The 20,654-nt window shown below is 52.2% G+C and overlaps 1 protein-coding gene across 1 annotated transcript in view; it reads right to left on the reverse strand.

The window, feature by feature from the left end:
- Positions 1-10,567: 10,567 nt before the first annotated feature.
- CNGA2 (cyclic nucleotide gated channel subunit alpha 2) overlaps positions 10,568-20,654 on the reverse strand; it is a 38,912-nt gene continuing 28,825 nt past the window's right edge. Inside the window, 7 exon segments of the mRNA XM_060292423.1 lie at positions 10,568-11,112; positions 11,115-11,963; positions 12,263-12,363; positions 14,144-14,251; positions 15,189-15,377; positions 15,915-16,003; positions 16,190-16,303. Of these exon segments, the coding sequence (XP_060148406.1) occupies positions 10,568-11,112; positions 11,115-11,963; positions 12,263-12,363; positions 14,144-14,251; positions 15,189-15,377; positions 15,915-16,003; positions 16,190-16,303 (1,995 nt within the window).

Genomic DNA, 20,654 nt, shown 5'->3' on the forward strand with positions numbered 1-20,654 from the left:
CAGAAAGTGCAAAGACAGCAAGAGAGCTATTGAGGGAGAAAGACGGGGGGGGGGGCAGGAGGAAGAGGGTGAGTGATTGGGAAAAAGAGAGGGAACTGGCAGAAGAAGGAAGGAGGGAGACAGGAGAGAGGAGAGCTAAGAAAGAAAGATCCAGGGAAAGGAAGCCAAAGGGGGTAAAAGGCAGCGGAGGACCACTTCAGGTGGCACCTGGGACCTGGGTGTGAGGGATGACGGGCCAAGCCTGTGAAGACGCATTTCAAAGAGGACATGACCGTGGCCGGCTGGCCAGGCTCCCAGGAGACAATGCGGCATTTCCCCAAGAGTAAAGCCAGCACACCGGCATGCTGCCAAGATTCTCTCCACTGCATGAGTGACACTTGTGCCACCCTTCGGAGTGAGCCCTGCCACCCCGCAGAGCTGTACACTAAGCACTGGGTATTGGGTGCTGCCTGCCGTAAGCCACCAGGATAGGGGCCCCGAAGTCTCCCTGCCCCTCCCCCTCTCTCCCTCTCTCCTTCCTTCCTCCCTCCCTCCCTCCCTTTATCCTTCCTCCCTCCCTCCTTCCTCCCTTCTTTCTTTCTCCACTCAGGACTGGCCACAGCCTTACCTCCGCTGCAACTCCCTCTACGCCCCAGTGAGACCCACAGTGGAAGCCAGGCAGAACCCAGGTGTGTGAGGCAACACCTCACAGCTGGCCGCTCCCTATACAGCCCTCACTCCTCTCCAACTTGTGGCTTTGCAGGGCCACTAGTCCAAAGGACTAGGTCTCCCCAAATGTAAGGGGGGACATGACACAGAACTAGTTATGGTCACTGGCTATGAAAACTATCCTCTTAAAATGACAGGCAAATACGAACTAGCGGATGAGATTATCATGCCATTCAGAAATGATTCAATACACGGCAACATTTGAAAATATAAAACAAAAAGTTTAAAAAAAAGAAGAAAGAAAATAGGAAAAAACCAAGTTCCAGCCAGATCCAACTCAGAATCTTCAAATGTCACCAATCAGCGCTTACTCCACCTGGCTGTGATGTTATCTCTGCATTTGGGTAAGCAACCCACCAGAAACTCGGGTTTGGGGGCCGCTGTCACTGGAGGATGAACTCAGGGGTAGCTTCCAGGTCGCTTGCCCTCGGCAACCAGCGCGCTGACCTGCCCACACCACGGGGATCTCCTGAGAGGAGTGTCGAAGCTGTCCTGCAGTGGGCACAATTAACTCTCAGCACGTTTGGATACCACGGCCATGGCCTCACCTGCCTTGTCTCTGGGCCAAGGAAAACTGTTTTCTGTTCCACAGGGTCAGAACTGAAAAGGAAGAGCAGGACGGCGCCTGTGAAATGAGCTAGGTTCCCGGGACTCTTTTCAGGCGTATTTCCTCTTTTCCAGACTCTGTTTGCCACACATCCCCCGCCCCCGGCCCACATCTGCACAGAACTGGTTTATTTCCTGAAACCACTGCTGTGCTATGTATTCACTGGACACATACTTGTTTCCTAAAGGGCTGTCCTTTTATTTCCTAGGTTTAGTAGGAAACACAGACAAAGCCAAGCACGTTTAAAAATAGAGAAATACACTGGTTTCCTCATTCTTACAACAAATATTTATTGGCATCTGCTCTGCACCGAGCACTGAACGGGGAGGAGATGGAGCCACAAGAGGTGACTCGATTCAGCAGGGCTGGGGGATCTCTGGAGCCCCCCAAATCAGGGTAGCTTTAGGAAAGGTCAATTTCAACTGGAAAACTGGGGAACTGGTCCCAGCCCTTGCAAAAGAGGGCCCAAGGAGGGGAAAGGACAAGGGCCATGGCTTCAGGGTCCAGTATGAGGAGGCAATGTTCCCAGGCCACTGTAGTGCACCCCAAATAGTTCCACTGTCTGGAGACAGGGCTCCAACTTGGCCTCTCTTTCTAAGCACATTGCATATCCAAGTGCTCCGCGATGAATCGATCGGCAGAGGTGACTCACAGGCAGACAGCCAGCGTGGTCACGGAGCCCTGTCTGCATTCCCAATTTGCCTGCTCGGGTTGTCACTTTGATAATGTTATTTACCAAGCCAGATGCCCCGAATGCCTGTCCCCAGCCCCTACTCGAGCCCTCCAGCCATTGTCTCTGTGCGCCTGTCACATCTTGTCACTGCCTCCCTGAATTCAACAGGTCTGGGCAGCCTGTCTACAGACTTGCCTGCTCACTTTTTCGGCCTCAGGAGCCAGAAAGGTGGCCTAGGGGCCCCAGCCCCACCCTTCTCAGAGCGGGTCCCAGAGGGGAATGTCCCACAGCTACACCCCGCCTGTCTTTCGTCGCGCAAGAAGGGGGAGTGCCAACAATGGCTCTGTAGCGTGGCACTGTGCCGCTGGCAGATGTGCTCAGGGACCTGGGCAGTGAGAGGAGGGGGCGAGGGGCGAGGCTCCGCTGGGGGGATGGGGATGGAGAGACCTAGGGCAGGTGTCCAAGAGCTTCCTCCTGTCATGCCCTGTGCCCACGGCTGCGCTTCTCTCTGCGCCCAAACCTCTTCTCGCCCGGAGACCTTGGGGTGCCCCCGCTCCCTGGAGTCCAGGTGGAGCAAAAGCGTTCCCGCGATGTGGAGGGTTGGCAAGGGCTTGGAAAGCGCCGCGGCCCGCTCCACTGGCGGCGCGAGAGCGCCCCCGCTCTGCTTTGTGGCCGGAGGCGGAACAGCAGCTGGGCGAGCGGTCTTGAGCCCGAAGCAGCCTGGCCAGCGGGCACCTCTAAGATGCTGGCCCAAGCAGAGGCTGCTGTTCACCCGACCCCGGCCGCCTGCCCACCCCACTCCGCTGGGCCTCCAAGACCTGGGCCCCAAAGGCTGTCCCCTTCAGCACTGGACGGACCAGCTGTACCCTGGTGGGGCTGGGGCAGTTCCCACCTCCCCAGAAGTAGAGTGCCCCAAAAAGCCAGAACAGAAGGGTCTCCAGAGACCTTACCTGTCATACAGATAGGAAAACAGAGGCTGCAAATTCAAGGCAGGGCTTTGTTCGTGGGCAACGCTAAGAACTTCTGATTATTACCGTGTCACCACTGCTCCCATCCAACACTAGTCCCAAAGCCCCTCTAACCCAGCTTGACCTCTTAAACCAACAAAGAGAGTCGGGCTATGCCCTTGGGACTCAGACCCTCAAGAGTACTGAAGATCCCAGGGATACCCACTCCTCCAGCTGGCTTCTGATTCTTCCACTCCGGGAAGAAGTTGGAAGGACTTGGATGTGGCACAAGCCCAGGTTACAAAACTGAGTTGGCATTTAAATGACCTAACAACAAATTGCCCAATTTAATTTGCTTACTCAATTCAATAAAAGAGAAAAAAGAAAACCCATCTAATTAAATACATTGATCCATAGAAACTGGCAACTCTGAAGTTCTGACTGGATGTTAGCGATTGGACAAACTTGAGTGATGCAAGGGTGTAAGTGGAAATAAGACAAATCAATTCTCCTCCCAACCCCAGAAGGGCTGCAAGGGGCCCTGAGAAAATCGTTCCTTACAATAAGTGGGAAACCAAGCCCAAAAGGGGAAGAAACTTGTCCAAGTTCCACCAGGGAGACAAAGTTAATTCTAGGGTCTGCGGAGCCCAAGAGAGCACTGGGTTCATGCTCCACTCCAGCCACAGACTGGGACCCTTGGCCTTACTCTTCAGTATCCTTCCCCTATTGGCACCTTGAACCTGGACCTGGCATGCCACCTTGCTTGTCCAGACAGCTCTCCTGCATCCTTCAAGACCTTAGGCAACTATCAGTTTCTCCAGGACAAATCTGTCCATGGAGGACAAAACTGCAGCTTGCTCAGACCCCCCTTAGAGCACTGCCCAGTTTGAGTAATGTGAGTACAGCTAGGCGGAAGGTTCTGGAAACGAGCAGAGCCTCTCCAAGCCTGGAGGATCCAAGAAAGGATGATTTGATTGGAAATAACGATAATGTCTTCTTCCTCAACTTCCTCACTGTGCTGTACTGCAGGTCTCCAAAGGTAGAAATTTCCAAGTCCCCAGCAAGTTCCTGGGCTCCCAGGCCAGTGCCCATATCAGGACCTCCACATGACCCTAGTCCCAGCCACAGCACTGAGCCCCTTTGGACCTGTGCTTAGCAAACCTTTTAGCTCGAAATGCATCTTCGTCACCGTTCTGATTGGGGCTAGCTGTAGCAGGCTTGGTGTCGGGCCCTAACTCAGGACTGGCTTGTCCTTCTAGGGAAATGTCTGCCTTGGAAAGAAGCAAAATCACTTAGTCCTTGGCAGCTGTGTCTCTGCCGGGCGGAGGTGACCTGCAGCTGAACCCACAGCCAGTATGGCAAGCCGTTCCTCCCACTGGGACCAGATAGCACCCCATGCCTGCCTACGAGCACTCCCTGTTCAGCTGTGGAGCTCTGCCTTCAGCGGGGCCCTATGGGGCCAAGTCCCCACCCACACCCCCGGGCCCAAGTAGCCTCAGCTATGGGGAGGGCATTATGAATTCCACACAGACCTCTCCCCAAGGAGCAAGGAGGAGAAAAGACACAAATACAGATAAGCAATGGGGACAGGGGCATTACAACTGCTTGTAAGGGATCAGAGAAAGCTTTGGGGGGAAGTGGCATTAGGACTGACTTTGAAGGATGAGAAGGATGTTGCAGCAGAAATTTGAGGGAGGAAGTGGGTGTAAGCTGAATTCCCTCTGGGGCAGCTTCAGGTGGGTTATGAGTCCTATGTGGCCGCAGCATGCCCAGGGCATATGAGGGTTAGCAGAGAGAGAGAAAGGCTGAGGATATGTGATCTAATCCGAGAGAGAGAGAGAGAGAGAGAGAGAGAGAGAGAGAGAGAGAGAGAGTGAGAGGAGGGAGCCAGCCCCGCAGAGAGTTCCAGGCATTCAGCATGTAAATAGCACTGTGATGGCTAATGGCTGCTAGAGGTACTGGCGATAGGAGGGGGACCAGCAATAATGTCTGCCTCGGGGTGTGGACAGTCAAATGGGGTTTGAAACAGACAGTAAACAGGGAAACAAATATACAGAATGATGAGAGAGTGATGAATGCCCTGAAGAAAATCAAACAGGGTGATCAAACGGAACGTGACAGAGCAAGTGGGAGCTGTTTTCAATGTGGATCTCAGCAAGGGCCCCTTCAGAGCCCTGAAGACAAGGGCCCAGCCACAGCAAGGTCCAAAGGCAGAGGAATCAAGGCAGAGGAAAAGCAAGGGGCACAAAAACAGAAAGAAGCTGGGCATGAGTGTGCAAGGAATTAAAAGGAGACTGGAGGGCCTGGGGTAGAGCGAAGCGGGGGGAGAGAGGAGTCGGCAAGGCCACAACACACGGGAACTGGAGACCATGTCTTGAGTTTGGATTTTATTATAAGAATAATAGAAAACCACTGGCAGGTTTTAAGCAGAGGAGTGATGTGATAGGATTTTCATTTTTTAAAAACCTCGATGGCTGGGTGGAGAGGATTGCAGGGAGGCGAGGTGGAAACAAGGATACCAGTCTGGAGATGACTGCAGCCATCCAGGAGAGAGCTGGTGGCAGCCTGGACCAGGGTGAGGCCAGTGGAGGCAGGAGAAGTGCATGGATTCTGATTTTATTTTGAAAGTTAAGTAGAGTGTTTCCTGGATGGTTGGATATGGTGGATGAAGCAAAGAGAGGAGTCCAGGATAACTCCAAGAGTTTGGCCTGAGCAACTGGAAAGGTGTACGTGCCATGGCTGACACGGGGAGGGTGGGAGGGAGCCGGTGTTCATGGTGAAACGCCATGGTGGTGTCAGTTAGGTATTTGGATATTTCGCCATCATCCGTGCTCCACCTTCATGGGCCATTGGAATAGTTACTTACAGAATTCTTTTCTTTAAATCAACCTTAAATCGGCTCTCATTTTTCTTTAGCTCCATGCTGAGGAATAATAACCATAACATCAAGTGTTTTGTGGGTTAGTAGCATTTTTTCTGAATACAGATTAAAATAATAACCACCAGGTCCCCTTGCAGTTCAACCCTGACATTTCCTCCATACCCAGCCAAGCCTGGGCATCTAGCATACACAGACTTGAACTGAGCCATTTGGCTTTGACACGCAGGAATATCTGAGGGCATTTGAAGGGATCACAGCAGGGTATTCGGGAGAGAGACGTGGTCCCACAGCTCAGTGAGGCTCTGTAAGTAGCCACCGAACTGCCTCCATGGGCCCTTCTCAGCCCTCTGCTTGGGGATGGGGGGTTCACAGAGCAGAGCCCACCATCCTTTCCTTAGGTCCAAGCGCCCTCTGGTGGCCGGGTTCCGGTGCACCGGTGCACTGGGGGCTTCCCAGCTCCTGTTTCTGGAAGAGGGGGACCCTCTGCCTTGGCCTCTCCCTGGAGAAAGGGGCAAGAGGTCAGACTAGCTTTATGCTCCAGACTGAGGGACAGATAGATGGTGCTGAGTCTGGGACTCAGGCGGGGCCAAGGTGGGGCCGGCAGTCTGCAAGCCAGGCAGGAGCCACCGAGGGTCAGACCGAAAGGGGAGGGAAAGTGGTGGGTGGGAGAAAGGGCTCTTGTTTCCTATAGAAGTTCACCAGTGCAGAGAAATGCAACTTGATGACCATATACAAATAGGGCAATTTACCTTCGGTGGGATTTTCAGAGGAAAAGAAAAAATATTCCAACGTAACCATTTTTAAATTAAGAGCAGGGAACATTAGACTGTGCTGAATAAATACTATAGCCGGTAATGGAAAATGTACTTCTTATATTACAGCCAGTTACGGGAGAGAAGCGGGGTTGGCGGCCAGTGACAAGAGGGAGAGAGTCATGCTCTTGCCGAGAGAGCAACTGAGGAGGTGGCTGGACAGGCTGACGGGGGGTGCAGAGATAAGCACTGTCTGCTTAGGATGACACCCATGTGCTCACTCAGGCGTCCACGCTGCATCCACACAGGGGTTAACATTGGTGCACGCACACACGCATTCACACACTCACAGATATTCCTGCTGTTACTCCTTCATCCTCTTCTCAATGAACAAACTGTGCTTAGATGAGAAGAGACCAATTGCCAAACAGAGACTGGCAGTCCAGTGTGCAAGGGAGTCTCGCATAGAAGGCTGTGGTGGGGCTGAGAGAAGGAAGAACTGAGTCTTCGAGGAAGAAAAGGCAGAAAAGAGTGATCCATGCAGAGGGAACAGCATGAGGAAAATCCTAGAAGCCTAAGAGAACACAGGCATTCGAGGCACCACAAAAAATTAGCAGTGACTGAACTCGAGGATGTCTGGGGAAAGGGAAGCCAAGGAGAGAGTGGGAGCTGAGAACCCTAAAGTCTGCGTCTCAAACCGGTGGGCTCCCCATGTGACCCAGGTGTGTCACCTGCTTTGCCCTGGGGAAAACCAGATCCAAGATACAATGTTCACCTGACTGATGTGGACTAAAAGTCATGGACCCGTTGGTGCTGGACTGAGGGTGAAACAGGCTCCAGGGAGAAATGCTGCAGATTTCTTGCTGAAACCAAGGCAACATTCTTCAATGCAGTCATCCCTCTGCCTCTGGGCCCAGTGCCATCCTAGGGCTACAAAACTAACATCTACTTGCGGTCCTAGCCCATGGTGGAAACTGACGTCCTTAGCGCAGCCTTAGCCATGAGAGTCTGGGCAAGCAGCTGGCTGGTCTCCAAGGCTTCTACCTCTTAGTGGCTTAGCCTCTCTGGAAGTGAAGGAGATTAAAGCCTTTTCTTCCAGTCCCATACCAAAAGGGAGGGCATACACAGAACACTGGCCTATCACGAATGCTGCCTCCCTACCTCTGCCACTCTCAGGGATCAGGGCCTAGGCATGGGTAATGTTCCAGATCTCTCCAAGAAAGTCTTTCCCTGATTGAGATTTATTACTACAAGCTAGGGAAGAGGCCAAGAAATTACATTAAATTTAAAAAGAAGTCTGGCTAGAAGAATGAATCCCAATAAAAATGAATGGTGACACCAAAACTCAGGCAACAAAAGAAAAAAATAAATAAACTGGACTACAACAAAATTAGAATTTTCTGTGCATCAAAGGACACGATCAGCAGACTGAAAATGCAACCTATGGAATGGGGAGAATTTGCAAATAACATGTCTGTTTTGGGTTAATTTCCAGAATATATAAAGAACTCCTACTACTCAACAACTACAAAAAACAAATAATCCAATTGAAAATTGAGCAAAGAACTAAATAGACATTTCTCTAAAGAAGACAAACAAATGGCCAACAAGCATACAAAGAGATGCTCAACATCAATAATCATCAGGGAAATGAATCTCAAAACTGCAAAGAGATACCACCTCACACCCATTAAGATGACTACTGTCAAAAAAATGCAGTAAACAACAAGTGTTGGTGAGAGTGTGAGGAAATGGAACCCTTGTACACTGTTAGTGGGAATGTAAAATGGTGTAGTCACTGTGGAAAACAGTATGGCGTTTCCTCAAAAAGTCAAAAATAGAATTGCTATATGCTGCAGCAATTCCACTTCTAGGCATATACTCAAAAAAAGTGACAACAGGAACTTGAACAGACATTTGTACGCTCATGTGCATAGCAGCATTATTCATAGTAGCCAAATGATGGAAATAACCCAAGTGTCCATTGTCAGATGAGTAGATGAACAAAATGTGGTCTATCCATACAATGGAATATTATTCAGCCTTAAAAATGAAGTAAATTCTGACAGCTTTTACAACACAATGAACTTTGAGGACATTATGCTAAGTGAAATCAGACAGTCACAAAAGGACCAATACTGTATGATTCCACTTATATAACATATCTAGAGACAAAAGGTAGGATGGTGATTGCCAGGGCTGGAGGGAGGGAGACTGAGGAGTTGTCACTTAATGGGGACAGAATTTCAGTTTCACAGTTTGAAGAGTTCTGCAGATTGGCTGCACAACAATGTAAATGTACTTAACACTACCAAACCGTGCATTTTAAAAATATTTAAGATAGTAAATTTTATGTGTACTGAACCACAATTAGTAGAGAGATAGAGAGAGAGAGAACTGGTATGCACAAAGGCATCGGAGTCTGCACCTAGATATTCCTGCCCACTAATTAGCACTTGTCCTTGGGGTTCCTGATCATCTGGTGGTACCCACTCAAGTATCTGAGCCTTCAGGAGAGCCTCCCCAAATCCACAGACATAGCCGGTGTTTCTGTAAAGACATGGCTTCTGGCAAATGGAAACATAGGAGTTTTGGTGTGTTCACTTATTGCCCCAGTGAATAAACATTCTCCAAATTCCTCCTCTGTGCCAGGCATGTCTCCAAGGCTACAGACAGAGCAGTGAAGGAGACTGCCTTGGCCCTGCCCTCAAAGAGCCCACAGTCTGGAAACTGGATCCATCAAAATGGACCACCCAGTGTGATAAAGAGCCAGGACAGAGACGCCTAGAGAGGGGGTGATTGACGGCCTCGTGTGAGAGCCCGTTCAGTCAAGGGAGCCTTCTCCAACAAGTTGTTACCTGAGCTGAGTCCAGAAGGACCAGTAGGGCTTAGGCAGGCAGCAGAAGACAGCAGAGGGGATTCCAGGCGGAGTGAGTCCTGAGTAAGGGAAAAAGAGAAATATGGGGAAAAGAGAGGGCTTGAGGTAAGAAGGGAGAGAACATTAGCAGCGTGGAGCAATAACCACAAATAGTTCAAAGGAATTTATTAACTCGTAAGTGTTTCTACTGCAGATGTTAACTTGAAGAGTCTTCCACCCACCACCAGCCTCAGGGCCTCTTCAGAAATGCTCTGCATAGAGGTGATGGCCAGAGCTCCTGCCCACCACCTTCTCCAGCATTGCCTGCTGGCCCACTGCTAGTTCCTCACTCCCTGCTCTGGAATGGACTCGAGACCAGGAGCATCATCATCCCCCTGGTCTAGAGAAGACCTCAGGGGTCGCAGTCCTGGTTGGCAGACAGGCAGACGGATCGACAGAGCAGGACTTGGAGTGAGCACCTCCTACCTGCCCCCCTCCATACTTTTGTCTGCCTTGGAAGACAGACACTGAGACCAGTGCTAAGCGTCTGCCGCCAGTGCTTGAACTACATACTCATGCAGGGAAATGGAGATATTCAGAAGACATATTAGAAAAGAACCAAGTGAACTGTATATAAAATAGATAACCAACAATAACCTGCTGTACAGCACAAGGAACTCTACTCAATACTCTGTAATGGCCTATATGGGAAAAGAATCTAAAAAAGAGTGGATATATGTATATGCATAACTGACACCTGAAACTAACACAACATTGCAAATCAACTATATTCCAGTAAAAATTTAAAAAGAAATTTTTTAAAAAGGAGAAGAACAAAGTGGGAGGTGACTAGGTACAAAGGAGCCCAGAGAGATGCTGCTCTCCTCTTCCTTCCTTAAACTTGGACAGGCTGAAGCTTCTGGAAGCCGAGCCAAACACGGTCTGCACTCTGCACAAGATGGGCTGTTAGTTGGACTTGGAGAAGGGCTTCTGGATGATTGAGTCAAAAACCTGCTGACAGAGAGGCTTCTGGGAGAAATCAAGGGGACATGGGGGTAATGCATATATATGTGGGGACCTACACAACTCTTCTAGCCCCCGGGGTCAAGGCCAAGGCTGCAGAGGCAGCTGGGACCAAGGCATTATGGCTTCTCAGCAGCAGCTGGCTTGGGGCTATTCATTCCATCTGACAGGTAGTCATCCTCATTATTCTGCTTCATCTTGGTTTCCAAAACCATGATGCGCTGCCTGAGCTTCTGCTGGGCCCCTGGGTACTCAGCCAGCAGGCAGGGAAAGCGAGTGTACAAGGTCTCCATGTTGGTTTCCAGCTGTTCTAGCTTCTTCTGCACATCCGCCTCGATGCTGGCTGCCACCTCATTCTCATCCAGCAATCCCTCCTTCATCAAGATCTCCCGGCCTCTCTCCTCCAAGACCCTCTTGGCATCAGGGTACTCCGTCACAGCTTCCATAAGATCATCCTTGGACAAGCAGAAGAGATCTGAGTAGCCAAGGCTTCGGATATTGGCTGTGCGTCGATTGCCCGTTTTGCTGCCTTTAATGTTAAGAATACTGATCTCTCCAAAGCAACTCCCAGCCAAGAGCAGGGCATACTGAGTGACACCATCATCAGCCACCACTGCCAATTTTCCTTCCTTGATTATGTACATCTCCTTCCCAATACCCCCTTGTAATCCCCAGGACTGAAGACCTGAGGATGGAGCTTTAATACCAGCTCCACCAGCAGGCCAGCCTCACAATCCTGAAAGATGCACACTTTCTTGAGTGTGAACAGGTGGACGTTGATGGCTATCTCAGCCCTCAGCTTGGATGGCAGCTTCTTGAGAACTTCCCGCTCATCCACACTCTTCTTATTGGTCCAGAGGTAGTCAAACCACCTAATGACCTTGGCTTCCATCTCCTTGCTGACCTTTTGGAACTGCATATAGAGTTTGACGGCATCGATCTTGGCCTGGAACTCAGCCCGGGTGGCGTTCATGTTGGAGATCATGGAGCCCACGTTACCCACGATGGTGGCAAAGATGAGGACACCAATCGGGAAATCAAAGATGACAAATAGGTACTCCTCATCTTTTACGGGGGGTGGTGTCACCCCAATGGTGGTGAGGGTCAGTGTAGACCAGTAAAGGCAATAGATGCATTCCCTAGACAGGTAGCCATACTCAGGGTCAATGATGTTGGAGTAAACCCAGGTGTCGACCCCAAAACCAATGGACTTGGAGATGGCGTAGTAGATGCAGGCATTCCAGCAGATGATGACCAAGATGTAGAGGACCAGGTTGCTGATGTGGAAGATGTTGTGGTGGCTGGTGCGTGTCTCAGTGCGGTCAAAGAACTCAAACATCCGGGCAAAGTGTAGCAGGCGGTTGAAGCGCAGCTCAGGTCTGTGGATGCCCACAGCAAAATAGATCAGGTCTGTAGGGATGATGGAAGCCACATCCAGCTTGAACTGCAGGGTGTGGATGTAGTTGTCCCGCAACATCTTGGTATCTTTGACCAGCAGCCCCTGCTCCAGGAAACCTGATGGAGACACAGCCAACATATCACCTCTGCCTTCAGGCCTGTCCCTCCTGGTAGACTAGTATTCAGCAAGGAACAAAGTGATCACTCAACTCTCTTTCCCAAGGAGGGGTATAGGAAACTCAGAGCATGGCTGGCCGTAAGTACCCTAAGACATCAGCCCCAAATCACCACCAACCTGTGTCCCAGACAAACATTTGAGGCTAACACCATGCCAAGAGGGCTTCCTGAGAATGTGGATCCAAGCCTTTGGTCTCATGGGCCATGGTCCTGTCTGCACATCCCAGTTATCCACTTACCTGTGCGCAATCGGATGAAGAGGTCTGCGATGTAGACCACATCTGAGAAGTAGTCCAGCACCAGCCATACTATGCAGTAATCTTTCTGTAGGTCACAGGCTCTTCAGGAAGACAGGGCTGGGCTTCACCATAAAGCTAGCCAAGGGCCCCTGAAGTCCCCAAACTGTTTGCACACTGTGAGCAGGGCTTGGGATGGCCACCAGAGGCACTGATGAATCAAAGTCAGTCTGCTGCCAAGAAGACATTCACAAGCAAGTACTACTCCAACCCTTATTATTATGTAGACATCACTACTGACGATTACTTGTCTGTCTTGCCCGCTGGACTATGAGCTCCAAGAAGACAGAGACCACCACCTCTTCGTCATTACTGCATGCCCCATATCTTAGCCCAGAGCACATCTTAGCCCAGGATTCAAGTGCTCAACAAGAGTGAGTTGACTGAAAAACGAGTTGTTGGAAGAATGCACACAATACACAGCTGAATAGCTTCCATGCTCGGCTCTTCGACACACACCTATTGAGAACCCAACGCAGAGTACTGGCCAACCCAGATGAGAGAGAGAGCAGTAGCTGGGCTTAGACTCGAAGCAGTGGGAATGAAGAGAGGTTGGAGATGGCAGGAGAGTTTTAGGAGGAATTGACGAGACTTGGTGACTGGATGGGTAGGGGCCTCGGGAGAGGGCAGAAGAAGGGACAGAACCCTGGATGATGACTCAGTGAGCATACAAGTCAAGGGAGGAGCACTGAGCTCTGATTACTTGGTTACACTTAGAATAAAACCCAGCCCCCTCCCCTGGCACACAAAGCCTGTCTGATGCTTCACCTGCAGTCCTCCAGCCACACTAGGCCATCCTGAAACAGGGGCTTGGCACCTTGTTGTTCCCTCCTCCCAGAATGTTCCCTCCACCAACCTGAAGCATCTAAATAGCCGACTTCCTCTCGTCACTCAGGTCTCAGCCAAGGTACCACCTCCTCAGAGAAGTCCACCCTGAATGTCCTTTCTCTAGTAGCTCCCTGCCTCTGGTCCTTGGACTCATCTTGGGCATTGGTTTGTTCATGTTCACTGTCAGTGTCCCCCACTAGCCTGAGAGCTCCAGGAGTGCAGAGACCACGTGTGTCTTTTTCACCACATTGTCCCCAGCCCTGAGCACTAGGCCTAGCACCCAGTAGGTGCTCAGTCAAATCCTTGCTGAATGAATGACTGAGGTAGGGGATGGGGGGGCAACACTGTCAGGAAAAGCTACATGTGGAGAATGACTTCAGAACTGAGACTGCAAGAAGAATCTCCATAGGTTGAAAATGGGGAAAGGGAATTTTCTCTTGAGGAAACAGCATGTCCTGATCCAAGAATAGTGAGTGCTGGGGCTGGGGTATGTCCAGAAGGTGGAGCTAGAGAGAAAGGCCAGGTCCAGAGGGCCTTGAAGGCCATGCTGAGCGCTTGAACTTCATCCTGTGGGCAATGAGGGACCATTGAGAGGTTTGTGAGGAAGGCCTGACATCACCAAATCCCAGTTTCTATCAATCATGCTAGTTGCAAGTGTGGAAGATGCATTAGAGAGGGCAAGAGTGCCTGTAAGGAATGGCTGCAGGGCTTTTGTACTTGTCCCAGGGAGAGAGGGGGCCGGCCTCACCTAGGACAGTATCGGTTTGGATGAGGAAGTAGGAAGAGATTACAGACACCAGGAAAAGGATAGACATGAAGCTTTTGGCAGCATATTAAATCGGGTTGGGGTTGAAGGAGCTAGGGGTTAATAGGGAAGAGGGAGGGGCCACTGGTAAGCAGGGAATCCAGAAAGAGGGCTGGGTTGGGGTGAGCTCTGTGTCCACAACTGGGACTGGGTTGCTTTGGCCACACCCTCCCAGACCACCCCCTGCTCACCTGGCCACCAGAAGGCACCAGTTGTAGAGGACAGGCATGGCGATGACAAATAGCTAGCGGTAGTGCCAGTCCCCAGCTGGGTCCAAGACAAATAGTTCACATTTCTTCCTGAGGAGACAGAGGCCAGGCTTGGGAACTGGCTCCCCAGTGTGGCCCCAGCCCAGCTTCCAGTAGCCAGGGGACCCTGGAAAAGCAACACCTAAGGGTATATGTGGTGTGAGGGACGGGTTGTCTTAGGGCCTCATTTTTCAGGAAGCCACAACCTGGCACTGTGCATCTGAGTAGAGCTTGGAGGGCGAAGAGACCCCACATGGGCCCACTGGCTCTTCTGTCCTCTGGAAGTCTTTTGCCCAGAGGGCGCATGAGGGGTAGTGCTTTCACTGAGGCAGGCTTCAGGCCCTGGGAAGGGACGTCCACAGCATGGTAATGAGGGCTCAGGGCCGGTTCCCACATCCCTCCGGGGAAGAGAGAGGAACTCCAAGCAAGGAAGCGTCACGTGCTTCCTGTCCCCGCCCCCGCCCCCACTCCCTGTTTAGTCCCCGGCCTCCAGCTCCCAAATCACTTTCCCAGATGCTGTGTCCTGCCTTGGCAAGAGCTCTTTTCCCCTACTGGCCAGACATCCACAGTCGCCTACTCATTCCTCAAAGAACAGACCCTCCAGCTCCGCCTTCTCTGGCCTCCCCGCTTGTTCTGTCTCGCTCAGTCGTTTCTGGGCCTTCTCCCACCAGGCAGCCCCCCAGCATGGCCTCTTCAGAGACCCACCCCTGTGCTCACATGGGCACCGGTACTGGCATCCCCTCCACGGCATTCCCTATATGCACCCTCCTCTGTAGTTACTGACCGCTAGAGCCCAGGCTGGGGCTGGCGCACCATTGGCTGAGCCCTCTCCCCGCCCACATTCAGGTAAGCAGCAAGAGGACAGCCGGCAAGAGGCAGCTAAGGTGAGAAAAGCCAGCAGGGGCTCCTGTGGCAGGTGGGCCACTGGCTGTTAGAGAGGGCATAGGCCCTGGTCAGCCCCTGGCTGTGCTATGAGAAACCCCAGCACACCCTCCGACCGCATGCTTGGGAGCCCTTGCCCTCGCTGTCCTTGTCGCCTTTGCCATCTCCTTGCTGTGTCGTCACGGTCTGGAGCTCAGGCCCACAGAAACGCTCAAGGAACGAGTCAGGTCTGGGCTCCTCCTCGTGGAAATTCTTGTTGGCCCACTCTCTGATGACCCCCACCAGGCAGGCAATCCTAGAGAGGAGAGAAGAGAACCACACTGTGGAGAGAGGACCTGCGCCGAGGACAGGGGGATGGCGCTCGGGTGTGACTCCCAACACAGCAGCCTGAGGGGTAAGGGGCTAATCTGGGAAGACTTCCTGTAGGAGGTGCCGTCTCTGTCGATTGTGAAGAACAAACAGGGGGTCTCTGGGGCAAGATGGAGATGATGCTAAGGGAGGACAGGTCAGGAGGAAGGTTGGCTCAAGCTTCCTGAGTTCCCCATGGGGCCTACAACTCTGGGCTGGAGACCTGGGAGCCCTCTACCTATACCCTTCCGCTGGGAAGCATCTCTCCTCCCAACAGTGCCACAGGCAAGTCTGAAGAGAAACCTGCACTGCCACTCCGAGCCTGCTCACAGGAGCCTCCTCCCGAGAAAAAGTTGAGCTAGGACAGCGTTGACAGTACTTCCCAGAGGTCTTGATAGAGAGGCCCTGTGGGACGGAGAGGACCCCATGATCTGACAGGCCCCATGGGACGGAGGGGTTGCAGCAGGGCAGTGGTGAAACCCACCTGCAGAAGCCACCCCTCTTCTGCAGCCTCTGTAGTTCTGAGGAGGTGTCATCGTCGGCCGCAGAGGAAGGAGCAGGGGTGACCAAGGGCTTGTTTGTTTCTTTGTTTTTTGTCTCCTATTAGCACTCTCCCCTCCCGGGAGATGCCTAGAAATCCCGTCGTCCTTTTAGAGGCTTTCCTTGAGCCAAAGATTATTTACTCTGTGACAATGAGGCACAGTTGGGAGAAAGTCGCAGCCTCAGGGCCACCTCTGCAATGATCCAGCCTCAGCAGACTCACCTGTTGCTGGTCCTGTGGTCATCTTCGCCATTGACCTTGATGGCAGGAGGTGCATGATGGCTGTGGTTATTGGCTAGGGAGCTCTTCACTCCATTGGCTTTTTCTGTCATCTTCTATGTAGAACCAGGACCCTCACCTGCCAGGGAGAGGCCCAAGAGGGAGGTCACAGAACACCCTGGCACCCATATAAGGCGGGAGGGCCTCAGGTGAGCACTGAGAACAGAGCCAGGGCCCACTCGGCAAACCCCAGCTCCCCTGGGTATTGCTGTGGCAGTGCAGGGCAAGGGCATCTGCATGGCCAGCGTGGCAGGCTCCAGGCACCCAGGAGATGCTGCTCTTCCCACCCCCATAGGCAATTTCAAAGGCAGCTGTCTGCTTCTCCTCAGGTGGGAGTCCTATCTCTCACTGACTTTTTCACCTGGGGCAGTGACTCTGCGGGTCCTTCTTTTCTGCTCTGATCACATTCTCTCCGGCACCTCCAAGCTGAGGAACAAACGGTAGCCCGGTGGATGGGGCAAGGAGTGTGGAAGAGAGAAGAGAGAGCTCCCATGGGCTCTGTAGGCAGTGGTCCAAACCAGGACTCTCTCCTTTGGGCTATGGGGAGCCTTGTAAGGGCTGAACAGGAGCATGACAAGGATGGCATTATATTCTAGAAAGATCCTTCTGACTGCTAGGTGGAGACTGGATTAGAGGGGAGCAAGAGGGGAGAAGTCTGGAGGAGATGGTGCCAGTGAAGCCCGAGACAAAGGGGAAGGGATTGGGCGTGTGGAGTGAGGGAGAACAAGTGGGTGAGGCCACGCAGGAAGGATCCTGGAGAACCCCAACATTTACGAATTGAGCAGAGGAGGAGTTATCCACAAAATGGACTGAGAAGAAGCATCCTGAGAGGGAAAAATCCAGAAGAGAGACAGGAGATGGTGTTCCACCGTGTTTTGCATGGGGTCAGGGAGGACAGGATGGCTCTTCCCTGCTGAGGCATGCCCCACCAGATTTGGTCAGAAATGATGAGCACACCCCGCGGATTACCTACTGCTGGAGCTCATCATCCCAACCCCCTCCCCAAGCTTGTTCCAGCTTCTGAAGTCATCACCATGGCGATGGCAGGCAAGTCGCGCTCTGCAGTGAGTGGTAACAACAAGCAGCCTCAGAGCCACTCACCTGTTGCTCTCTGCGGGACTGTGGCACCAGGATGCTAGCAAGGGAACCCGAGGGAGAGGAACCTGGATCGCTGAGTCCCTGCTTGGACCCTAGAGGTGGCTGACCATGGAGACAGAAAGTTCCAGGCAATGCAAACAAAGCTCGGGCCTCTTGCACTGATCAGGTTTCGGTGCTGGCCTCCTGGAAGCCTGAAGAGGAAGAGGGGCTGGAACTCAGGCCCAGAGTGGAACACATTAGAGCACTGTCCAGGGGATGAACGGCAGGGGCGGAAGAGGGGCAGTGAAGGTCAAGTTCACTGCAGGGATGGAGGGGACACTGGTGTGGGAGGGTGGACCCGGACTACAGAGTGAGCTATGCTTACAGCAATAGGGCAGAGGAGTCTAAGGCCACCCAGGGAGGCTGCAAACACCAGGCCGAGGACTTGGGACAGCCTCTTGCTGATAGAGAGCCAGCGTTGGCCCTGCCTGCCACCACTTGGACCCCTCCCCTCCTTACTGATCATCCCCAATAGCAGTGGCACTGAGCCCACAAGAGGGACAGCTCTGGGGGCACATGACAACATTTATGCCCTCAATAAGCTTCTGGCACCGAGACAGATTCCTCTCCCATGATCCCTGCTCCTTCTCTGCCAGGAAGAGGCTCTTCCCTCTGTCTGGCTGCCCTGCATGCTCTGCCACCCACGTGCCCCTTCACGAGAAATGCCCCCTCAGACCTCTCACCAGGGAACAAGGGCAGGCAGCTATCCCCAGCCCGCAGGCAGCTAGGCCACTGCTTCCCATCTGCGCGTTTGCTCTGGAAACTCCATCCAGTCCCAGACCTCGCTTACCATTATGTCCCCACCCAAGCGTCTCTTCCAAGCTGCCCACCCATATCTCCAGCTGCCTGCTGGACACCTCCTTCTTTGAGGTGCCTCAAACCCAACCTACCTAAAACTGACCTTGACATTTTTCACCTACAAATCAGCTTCTCCTCAAATTTCCCAACTCAGAAAGGGACCTGTCCTCTACGCAGTCACCCAAGCCAAAAACCTTCAGTCATCTGCTCCAAGCAGTCTCTGTTCTCAGTCCCCCCTACAAAGTGTCAAAAATCTTTCCATTCACTGCCCTCTGTCCCCAAGGCCCCGGCCTGGTCTCGAGCTTTCAGAGTCGCTCTCCAGGCCTGCTGCAGCAGACTCTGACCAGCCCAGCACTCACTGGGGTCTGGACTGGAGGGGAGACATGGACACCACCTGGGTTGCTGGCAGTTAAAGCTCTGAGAGGGGATGAGCGTCACCCCTCACCCCACCACAGCATGAGAGCAAGGCTGAGGGGAGAGTCCTGAGGAGACTGCGGAGGACAGGCCCCCAGAGACGGAGTCTCAGGGAGGGAGGAGCCTGCAGGGTCACATCAGGAGAGCAGGGCTGCCGGCAGAGGCTTACCCTTCCTCCCACTGAGATGAGAGCTGGAGTGGCCCTGCTCGAACCCTAGGGGCCTCGCTGGTGACCTCATCAGGAGCAGCCTCAAGGAGTGCTGGTAGAGAGGACTGTTTGTAGGGTTTCAGACTCCTTTTACACAAAGGAGATAGTAAAGCAAGTGGAAGGGATTTTGAGGAGGGATGGTGAAAATATCTGTGCTTGTGACCAACCCCGGTTAGGACTGCAGCTCATGAAAGATGGATAGAACGGGTGGGTCCAGGTACCAGAGTAGATGAGAGGTGACTTATGAAGAATGCAGAGGGGAGGGGTTCCTGATGAACAGGCCAGGAGGGGAAGGAGGTGATAGGCAGACATGTTAGATGGGGGTAGGGGAACAGTGAGAGACAGGGCAAGAAGCTCACTCATGCCAATCCCCAGCATTCTCAGCAAAATGGGAGGGGGTTTCATCTTCAGAGGCATCAGGCAGTGGTAGATGCGGACCTTGCAGGAGGCCAGAAAGTTTGCAATAGCCGCTGCAGGAAGGCACTGGAGAAACGAAGCAAGTGTGAGGGCAGGGCTAGGCTGCATGAGGAAGACAGCAGATGTGTAGTTGGCCAAGAGAAGAGAGATGATAGGAGGGAAGCTTACAAACCAAAGGTCAGGCACCTTAATTCTGTAAAAAGCCCAACATCAATCGTAGTGCACTTCTGGGCCTCCCTTCTCGTCGTCCACTAGTTGATCAGCCGGCCCAAGAGTTTTCTAGAAACACTAGCCTGGTCCAGGGAGTCTCTTGGACCCTGGTTAGAAGCATTCTGATGACGATTCTTTCAGAGATGTTAAGGCCAGGAAGAGAAGGAGCAAGCTGGAACTACAACCAAGGCTCGAAGCCAGAGCTACTACCTTCCGGTCTGTGGCTCGTTCAAATCTCACCGCTGCCCAGTGCTTTTAGTCATTCGTCTATTCCATGCGTATGGTCAAGGCACCTGGTGTGCACCAGGTCTCCGCAAGGTGCTGAGCTGAGAAAGGTGAGTCTGGCAGAGTCTCTGACCTCAGTGTTGCTCCCAAAATAAAAGAGAAACCCAGGAACACAGGTCATCCTCAGAGTCAATTCTCTGTCCACATCTATTGTGTTTCTCAGCAGAATTTTTTTTTTTTTTTTTTTTTTTTTTTTTTTGTGGTACGCGGGCCTCTCACTGCTGTGGCCGCTCCCATCGCAGAGCACAGGCTCCAGACGCGCAGGCTCAGCCGCCATGGCCCACGGGCCCAGCCGCTCCGCGGCACGCGGGATCTTCCCGGACCGGGGCACGAACCCGTGTCCCCTGCATCGGAAGGCGGACCCTCAACCACTGCGCCACCAGGGAAGTTCTCTCAGCAGCATTTGACACAAGTTAGGCGCTCTCTCCTTCTTGAAATAATGGGTTCCATGTTCTTGGTTCTGCTCCTGCCTCAGTGGCCACTTCTTATTAGTGTCCTCTGAAGAAACCTCCTCCTCTTTCCTAATTCTAAACTTTGCAGTGTCCTCAGCTCAGTGACTGAGTAGATTCCTTATCTTTTCTCTCTTTGTCACTTCTTCATCCAGTCTTCTGGCTTTAAACACACCTGTATACTGATACTGTATAATGTATACTGTATACTTGCAAATTATAACAACTTCCCAGCCTCTCTCCTGAACTCCAGTTTGTCTCCCTGACGTTACCACTTGGATGTTGAATCTCAGGCTGAATATGTCAAAAACCGAGTACTTGATCTTCCCCTCAAAACCTTATCCTCCAGTACTCGTCAGCAGCTCAACAAAGGCAATCCTGTTCTCCCAGTTAGTCAAGTCAGAAGCCAACAAGGACCTACTATATAGCACAGGGAACTCTACTCAATATTCTGCGATAACCTGCATGGGAAAAGAATCTGAAAAA

Source organism: Globicephala melas, chromosome X (assembly GCF_963455315.2).
Source record: "Globicephala melas chromosome X, mGloMel1.2, whole genome shotgun sequence".
In the NCBI taxonomy this organism is placed as follows: Eukaryota; Metazoa; Chordata; class Mammalia; order Artiodactyla; family Delphinidae; genus Globicephala; species Globicephala melas.